This window comes from Lactuca saligna, chromosome 4 (assembly GCF_052625555.1).
Source record: "Lactuca saligna cultivar CGN05327 chromosome 4, ASM5262555v1, whole genome shotgun sequence".
Classification (NCBI taxonomy): domain Eukaryota; kingdom Viridiplantae; phylum Streptophyta; class Magnoliopsida; order Asterales; family Asteraceae; genus Lactuca; species Lactuca saligna.
In genome coordinates, this window is record NC_136420.1 from 43,261,287 (window position 1) to 43,270,898 (window position 9,612).

General features: G+C 28.8%; 1 protein-coding gene across 3 annotated transcripts; it reads left to right on the plus strand.

Annotated features, from left to right (window-relative positions):
• The first annotated feature begins 436 nt into the window (after positions 1-436).
• On the plus strand, positions 437-4,208 carry PRD3 (putative recombination initiation defects 3). Of its 3 annotated transcripts, none has more exons than XM_078989864.1 (12): positions 437-654; positions 1,583-1,766; positions 1,873-2,020; positions 2,093-2,227; positions 2,331-2,425; positions 2,511-2,705; positions 2,793-2,858; positions 2,960-3,003; positions 3,110-3,260; positions 3,542-3,626; positions 3,712-3,832; positions 3,937-4,208. In XM_078989864.1, exons 1-11 carry the CDS (start codon positions 596-598, stop codon positions 3,810-3,812), a joined length of 1,263 nt encoding a protein of 420 aa, XP_078845990.1. In that variant the 5' UTR covers positions 437-595; the 3' UTR covers positions 3,813-3,832; positions 3,937-4,208. The 3 variants fall into 3 exon arrangements, with proteins under 3 accessions (XP_078845990.1, XP_078845991.1, XP_078845993.1); XM_078989865.1 differs by having other exon boundaries at positions 3,975-4,208; XM_078989867.1 differs by having other exon boundaries at positions 1,586-1,766.
• Positions 4,209-9,612: the final 5,404 nt, after the last annotated feature.

The window sequence follows — 9,612 nt, forward strand, 5'->3', positions numbered from 1 at the left end:
TTTTCCCCGAGGAAAGAAATATTATGCATCGTATAATGTTTTTAAAAAATAAAACAAGAAAATGATGTCTTTTATAAATTGTGTTGATCGGAAAAGATGATGGACAAATTGATGATAACCGAAAAAGATTAAAGTGATTAAATATAAAATTAAAAAAAAAAAAAAAAAAAAAAAAACTTAGTTTAACATAATTCAAAGGTAAATATATAAACTGACTGAATATATATTAAACAATAAATATAAATTTAATTATATTTTTTAAACATGTAGACCAGTTAGCCTACAACCAATAATCAAAATACTAAATGTTGAACAATAAATATAAATTTTACAGTAAATCTATAATAATAATAATAATAATAATAATAAAACTTGTTTCCGTACAAATGATTTACGAACACAATATAATCCCACTTATCAAAAGTCACACCAGTAACATTGGAGGTTTACGCATATCTGTGAAATAAGAAGGGGGTGTTGGACCGTTGGTAAATCAAAACCTCATCGATAACTTTTCTTCGAATTCAGAACGCACATCGATCAACGGGACATCTGGTTAGTAAAACCTTGCATTGATTGATTTGAAATCAAGACGATGAAGATAAATAAGGCCTGTGATCTCAGCTCAATTTCTGTTCTTCCTCCTCACTCAAGGTTCATTTCCGTATTTACAGCTGAAAATGCCCGTTATTCTGCATGCATCTTATCTAATTAGTGTGCGTATACTGTTCAGTGAGCTAATTTTGTGTGCGTTTTAGTTACGAACTGATAATCAAACGAATATTATGTTTTCGTCTATGTGTAGCATAATTGTGCGCTTTCTGCGATGAATTAAATTTGAAATGCATCATGCTTAATCTGTACCTTTTGCGAAGAATTGGAACTTATATTTATATATTTCATCTACGGAGTGTGTGCGAATGGAATAATACTGATTTTACGTGCTAAGTTGCATGTTTTGTAATGATCTGGATTCTGATACGTCTATCATTGTTCTGTGAGTAGACATTTGACTTCATATCTGTTCTTAAAGCCGATTTTGTGTTTTTGTCAAATAATGATTTTAGATGTACATAACTGATCTCCGCTGTATCTATGATTGAAACTAAACGATCCTGTGATGGAATTGTGCTTGTTTCATTGATCAACTGATTGTGTTCGCTTGTTAGGTTGAAATAGGTAGTATTTTTAGTTAAAATTTTCTGTGTCAATTGTGATAGATGGATATTGACTTTCAGAATGCTCAAATGCGTGTCTTAGTGAAGAACTGAACTTAAATGTAGTGTGAAATGTTGAAGATCTTTGTTCTAACTTCTGGTCATCCAACACACATTATCTTTGACTTGTATGTGATTGTTGCTGTTTATAAGTGAAATGCCTGTGTGTATCTTAGCTGCATCTGTTCATATCTCTTAAAAGAACTGATATTTAAGTGCATGCAATTGAGTATCCGTCTGTGACATTGAGAAGAATTTTCTTTTATGGCTGTGTGAGGTGTAAGAATTGAGAATTGGAATGTTCATGACTTTTTTCTTGTCTGCTTAATTTTTTGTGTTTAATTTGGTGTTGTTATGAAATTTAGAAGGCGATCAAGTGTATCATGTAGCCAGCCAGAGATGTCCACAACTTTTAGGCAAAGCCAAGCATCATCATCACAAAAGCAGCGGTCACAGCAATCGTTTTCTCAGGGAATTTCATCTCAACCAAATGCCATTTTCTCTCAATTCTCACAGAATTCTCAAGATGAGACATTAACAAATGACCAGGTTTAACCAAAAGCTTTTGTGGATCATATATTCATGTTCTTAAAGTATCCCCTAACATACTTTCACACGTTTTGTTTTATGAATGTTTCCTTATTTCGCTTTGTAGTTGGTTTTTTCTCAAGAAAGAGAGACTTCTGTGAAAAGATTTTCATGCCTACCCCCAGTCAACCACTCACGAGAAGAAAGTCAAATGCCATTATCAAGATCCTCCACAGGTCTAATCCGCAAATGGGGTTCTATTTCAGAGCAAAGAGGTAAGTTTTCTTGAAGTGTACACTTTGCTTTGAGCTTTATGGTTTTCTTGATGTTTTGAAATGAATGAACAGGTCAGATGAGTGATGAACTTGAACACCGGATAGGAACAATAGAAAGTTCACTAAACAGGTTTGGGTTGATGCTGGAATCTCTTCAGACAGATGTAATGCATGTCAATAAAGGATCAAAAGAATTAACCATGGATAGTAAGTAGATCTATCTCATAAAAAGAAAATATATTCAAAATTCTTGTACTATGATCATAACTGATATTTTCACATTTATCTCCTTATTTTTGTCTACATTCAGTGGATAGCATACGCCAGAAATTGATTGCACATGACAACTCCTTGCAGACAATTGACAACTCTCTACAGATGATTGTCAACTCCCTGCAGATAATTGTGAGAATACCTTATATTCTCCCATAATTTTGTTAACATCTATATTTAGTAATATTTTCTAACTCAATTGAATTACCATGACCAGAGCAAAGGGCAAGAAGATGTAAAATCTAGCCTTCATGGAGAACTGAAGTCACTTTCTGTTAAGCTCAATCAAGATAAATGTCACCAGAACTCACAAGAGATTTCAGTCTTGCTCTCTGGTTTAGAAGAAAAGATTGGAGTGTTCATACTGAACTTACATAATAACCTCTCAAAATCCCTCACTAATGAAATTCAGGTATGCATTTTTTATTAAGAGGCAAAGAAGTCCACATATTTTCAGATGTGCAATACTTTTATGAATGATGTATGTTTACTTATACAGGCAGTGGCATACAAGCTTAAAGCACTAGACCAAAAGAATCCAACACCTGCCCTTCTCCCACCAAAGGTACTATACTACTATAGTGTATCAACATGTAGCTGTTAGTGTTATAGAGGGCAATATAGTCTTTTTTTTTTTTTTATATAACATTTGATGTCCAAATGCAGGCTGTCAGTTTTTGTGCCAATCCTCAAGGAATAGCCCCAAAGAAGTATGTCTATTTCTAGTGTATCAATATTCTTGCTTATCTTAGTAATACTGAAAATTTTATATAACCATGGAATGAAGTAGCAATTTTTTTTTTTACTTTTTTACAGTTCAGCAGTGCCTTTAAAAGTCCAAATGGGAACTCGGATTCCCAAGGTAGAAATGGGCACCTGGAACTCTGTAAAACGTGAAAAGGCTACTCTCACAGATAGAGATTACAGCAAGGGGCATAAACACAGCAGAGTATCTCAGACTCAACTGGTATTTTCTGTTTCTTTTTGCATTTAGGCTACATATGTTAATTAGGAAGAGGAGGAGGGCATTCACGTCTTTTTCCCAAACAAAAAATTGCAATGGTTGTCCCATTAACATCAGTCTAAGTCCCAATTCACTGATTAGGACAAATGATGCTAAAATATTAAATTTACATGATAATTTTTTTTTTTTCTCTTTCTTTCAAAATGTTTTGTTTTATGGAAACTTTCTTGAGCTTGAAATTCCACCATTGATTAACAATGGTTTGTTTAATAATATTGATGTAGGAAAGAGAATGGAGTGTTGTGATTGAATCTGATGAAGATAGCGATGGAGGTTTCACATTCTTGTCCAAGGAAAAGGAAACAACAGGTCTTAATTAATCTGGCTCATTGTTTTTGATTAATTAATTAAATATTTACAATCATGAGTCATGAGTTTAATATGTATTTTGTAGGAAGCTATTTGATGAAGAAAGCAAAGGAAGAAACTGAACGTATTCTAAGGAAAGCAAGGAGAAGAAAGAGAAAACAATGCAATGCAATTATCATTAACTGAACATGAACAATAATAACATGGTCAGTTTTACCTTGAAGCATGCTTTAATTAATTAATCAAGTCATAATCATATAATATAAGTTGCCTGTTTTTTTATAAGAAGTGATGGTTTTATTTGTTGCAGGTATAAATAAATGGGATTGATATTAATAATAAGTATAGTTATAGTATACAGTTTACATCATGCAAGTTTTGTTTATGTTAAAACTTAAAATTGTTTTTGTAAGTAAAGTTTTGTAATAAGCAAATTGTGTAACTTCCAGTTCCGGTATATAAATATAAATAGTGTGATTTTATTCCCTTAAGAGGCCAGATTGGGTACACCAACCCTAAGGCCTACAATCTACATCATGTACATCTGTTGGTGTTGGGTATGAATATGATTGGGGCTTTTAACGTGATGTCTCTTCGGGTCTCTATTATGAGGTGTCCCACCCCACTTGAGCGTCTTGTTCCCGAATTATGGTCCATAGGCTATTGGATATTTAGTTTGATTGTCAATTAATGTCATATGAATAGTATCGGTCCCTTCTGCCTCAACCTTTTGTAATTGGTAATCATCATTCATGAGCCATCACATACAAGAAGACAAATTGTCGTACGTCCCGTGAATGTGGTTCTTACGAAGTTGTCATATATAGTATATATTGGAAGTTAAATTTAAGAATTTACGTTATATAATTATACTAGGTGTGATATTCATGTATTACATGGGTTTATTTAAAAAAATTAAATTTAAAATTTTAACAATTTGAAAATTTTGAATTTATAAGAAAAATAAGAAATTTTTTGAATTATTAAAATTAATGAGGTTTTAATACATTACATATATAAACCTTTTCTAATAAAAACCTTACATATATAGTACCTTATATATTAAATGTGGAACTTTAATATAATAAAATGAAAACTACAATAAAATAACAAGTGGAAAATAGAAAATTTAAAAATTCTAGAAAATGCCATGAGTTTAAATGAATGAGAAGAGGATATGTGGCAAAAAACCTTCATTTATTGATTCAACATTGGACCAATCTTTACACTTTAGTATAGTATCCTTAACAATTAATATGCAATTGGAGAATCTTTACTATATATGGTGCTTATCTGTTAGTTTCGCAGATTGTTAACAAGGTTATGTAATCTTATGCAATAATGTAACGAGTGACAAACAAAGTTACTTTTTAGAATTTTGAGCAGGGTAAGGAGAGAGAAAACTATAACTGTGTTCTCGAGTTATATCTTTCAAGAAAAACCAAAAAAAATGTGTTCACAATTTGTTTTTCCAGGAATCAGAATATAAGTTTTGGATAAGGTTCTTTTTAAAGTTTTCCTTCCAAATGCGGGAATATTTGGAGAAAAAGTGAAGTAAAGGTCTCCTAACTTTTTTTTATTTAATCGCCAAAAAAAAAAAAAAAAAATACTCGATTTAATCTTGACATGTTTTACACAAGATATGGTATATTTGTAAACTCGTGTTTTTTCACCACCATGGAAAACAAAACGTATGTTTGTTTTTTCTCTAACTTAAAAACATATAAAGAAATTATTACCCTTCTTTTTCTATCATTTTCTGTCACTTTATTTCTTTCCAGACTCGATTGTGACAACTCTAATCTTTGTGCCATCGTCAACCTTCTTATATATATGACGATAAATGAATGGGACAAAACTGAAAAAGACTATATCAAGATGGTTAATCCGTTAAAATCTACACAATAAAAATGTCATAATAAAAGAAAAAGATGTTTTTACTACACATTTAATTTACGAAGATTGATCACATGGTTTATATCATCTACATTAAACTTTATTTAAATTAACCAAAAGTATGAAACCAATTCTAGGAGGGAATGCAGTTTTGAATTAAGATGGTTGACTTATTGGATCTTCATCATGACCTAAAATCATTATTCTATTGTTTCAAATTAGTTAACTTTTCTCCAAATAGTTCACATCATTATGTATGCACTTAATTATTAAATAAATATATTAGTTAGATCTTCTTGTATTTTTAAGAGCTGGAGCTTTGCACAAACATTTAATGCATGTAACATGAAAAAACACGTTTATCTTGAATAATGAACCAATATGGCACAAAATGGGTGAGAAGGCCGCGTTAAAAGTTGGTCAAAACGGGTATCCAATTTTTTTTAGTATGGACCAAACATGTCAAAGTAGGGTTGGGTTGGATTCGTTAACATTTTTTTTTTTTTTTTTGTACAATTTGAATTTTATATATTAGATATTATTATTTGTAAAAGTTATAATAAAAATAACGGTTTAAAGGCAAGTTAATGAATAAAAATAATTTAAAAGAATATAATAAAATATAAAATTTTCATCTTGAACAACATTAATTGAAATGCCTCACATAATTTTCAACCATCAATAACCTATCATTAAAAAAGTTGTAATTAAATACAAATAACTTAATTGTATATATAAAATTTCTTTTAGTCAAACAAATAAATTTAACGTATATAAATTTTAATTACTTGGGTAGCCTGATTTTAATATATATATATATATATATATATATATATATATATATATATATATATATATATATATATATATATATATATATATATATATATATATATATATATATATATCGCCTTTTTTTGTACAAATAAATATATTTGAAATTAAATTAAAATAGCTTAATAGCATATAAACACAAAGTGTATTTGTTAGTACAAAAATAAAATATTACCACGATGATAATAACTTTTTTAAACTCATAATTTTATAACTAAATATATTTAACAATAAAAGAATTGTAATTTTAATACATTTTAAATGTTAAAACATTTATAAAGGTTTTGTATTTACATTTTTATAGAACCAAAAATGTCTACATTTTATAAGTTTTTGAATCATTCATACATCTAATTATATTATATCAAAAAAATATATATATTTGTAATTAATAAACTAAATGATAGGATGTTAAAAACACTCATGAAAATACTAAAATTTATTTCATGTAATTTTATAAACAAAAAGAAAAATGTATGTGCAATTTACCACAAGCTAAAAGATTTATAATGTTATAATCTTTTATCTGAAAAAAAGAACTATTTTAACTTTGTATAATTTTGTCAAGAAATTTGAATACTGGAAACTCAATTTACAAAACTATAAAACCTAATAAATAACTTATTAACTTGATATTAACAATTTCAAGGTACATTTAAAAACTAAAATAAAATATAAAATGTGAAATGGTACTCTATAATAATATATTTGATAGTAAAAGTTTCAAAATACATTTAATAAATAAAATAAAATAAGAATCTAAAATCCTATTCTATAAGAATGTGTCATAGTACATATATAATAGAGTTGGTTAAACAAATAAACACCGATTTCAATTACTGGAAAAAATATTATTGGTTTAACAAAACCATATTATACTATAAAATAATTAAAAATGATTATGTGTGAAGTGATACATTTTTAAAGTATAAATGTATCTTGTCATTCGTTCTAATGATGTCATATGACATTATTAAAATTAATTCCCACTATCCTTTGGTATTCTTCCATGTGGGCATATTTTCTTTATTAGAATTGCTCTCAATACAACTATTGCGGGGTTGCACAATAGACATGGGGTCTTATGGGCTTTCGCCTACCCTATAATATAAATTGAGTGGCTTCGCCCTAGAAGCTACTGCTTCCTTCCGCTTCTCTAGGCTTCACTATCACTCATGATTGGTATATGAATCCCTCTATGTAGTGGTCGGCCTTCTAAAAGCTTCTTCGGAAGCAACTAATCGCTTCCCGAATGCCCATTTCCTTCATGCCTATTGAAATGGATGTGAATGATCATGATAGTTCTGAAAACCATATTCAGTCTGATTAAATATGTCGCTAAAAGAAAGTGATTATGTTCCCTCTTTTAAATAGAATATAAATACCTTTTCCATTTGAACCTTAAAACTAATTAAATCAACAAAATAATAAATTATTTCAGTAATTAACATATGACATATGTATCCCATTAAATCAGCAAACAAAATTTTCCAATATCCCATTAAATCAGCAAACAACATTTTCCATTTAGGAAATGATTCATAAACAATAGTTTTTTGTCATACGTAGCAATTTATGCATTATAGAGTTGTACAATATAACAATTTAAAACGCCAATTGTTGTGTATGAAAAAAAAATTGTTATGTACAAATCATCCTCCTCTCTATTTGAATTGTAAAACTGGGATATTTGGTTCATTATCTATAATTTATAGAATATTACTCCTTTATTTATAGCTTAACTTTAATCGAAACATTTTTTATACCTTTTTTTTAAGTAGTCAATATATATATATATATATATATATATATATATATATATATATATATATATATATATATATATATATATATATATATAGGGTAAAGTGAGTATACCTAACAATCTTATATAATCTTAGGTACCTAACCTCATCAAACTAGATCATTTTGCATTAAATTTTCATTGCAATCATGCAAGGTTCTTAAACTTTATCCATAAACTTGATTTACTTCAAAAAAAATTTGGAAATTCATCATTATATTTCTCCTACATCATTTCATTTATAGCGGTAGGATATGAAGCCTATCAGGCGGTATTCAATACAAATACCTGATGTAAAAGAAAGATATTGGTGAAAGTTCAAAGATTTTGGAAGTAATAAAGTTATGGGGTTGAAGTTTAAGAACCTTAGGCAATTACAATGTAAATATGATACAAACTGATGTAGTATTATGGAGTTAGGTACCTAAGTTTATATAAGGTTGTTAGGTATATTCACTTTTTCCATATATATATATATATATATATATATATATATATATATATATATATATATATATATATATATATATATATATATATATATAAATTAAAAAGTATCATAGTGAACAATATTCTATTATGATTTGTTCTTTCTTCTTTTAGTTTCTTTCATAATCATTTCCCAATATCTAATTTATCCATGTTCTTGGTTCGAGAGAGTGCTTTCCACGTGATGTAATCAGTAGAACTATCGTCTGTCACACCCTCGAATCAGACCGCGGAAAAGTCTAGAGGCTTGGGTGACTTTATCCTTGTAGTATCATCACAGAGTATATAATTGAAACTTAACATCATCATCATCACACATGGAATATTACAACTATTATTTGTTTACATCGAGTATTGTATTACAATATTGCATGCCAAAATAACCAGAATATGATGAAAACAAAACATAACAAAATGTCAAAGTATTCTTGTTAACCGACCTGATCAATGATTTCTTGAGAATACAAGTTATTTTAAAATGTCAACATATATAATGTTTGTGAGATCATAATGTGACATCCCCATTTTCATGGCCAGAAAAGACCGATTTTGTTTATGCTTTATAAAAATCAGAGTTCTTCTTTTAATAAAAATGTTGCGGAATTCGTTCCCAGAAAAACACGATAAATACGTTATTAAAACATTTTCGAAGAAACGTATTTTATTCATTTTAAAACGTTTGGGATGTCATCGTCAATACATGAACATAAGCATAAACAGAACTTACATTTATTTACACTAGTAATCTACATCTTTTTAATCTCTCAGTGTAATGTGACTTCATATCAACACCTGTGATATAAATAAACTGAGTGGGTCAGGTTGGGAAACCTAGTGAGTACATAGGGTTTTCAACCCACAATAATATAATTATTATGTTTAAACAATCAAACAATCAACCCAATTAGCCATCCCCATTATCTTCTTTACTCTTAAGGATTTATCCTAAGAGTCATCTATTCT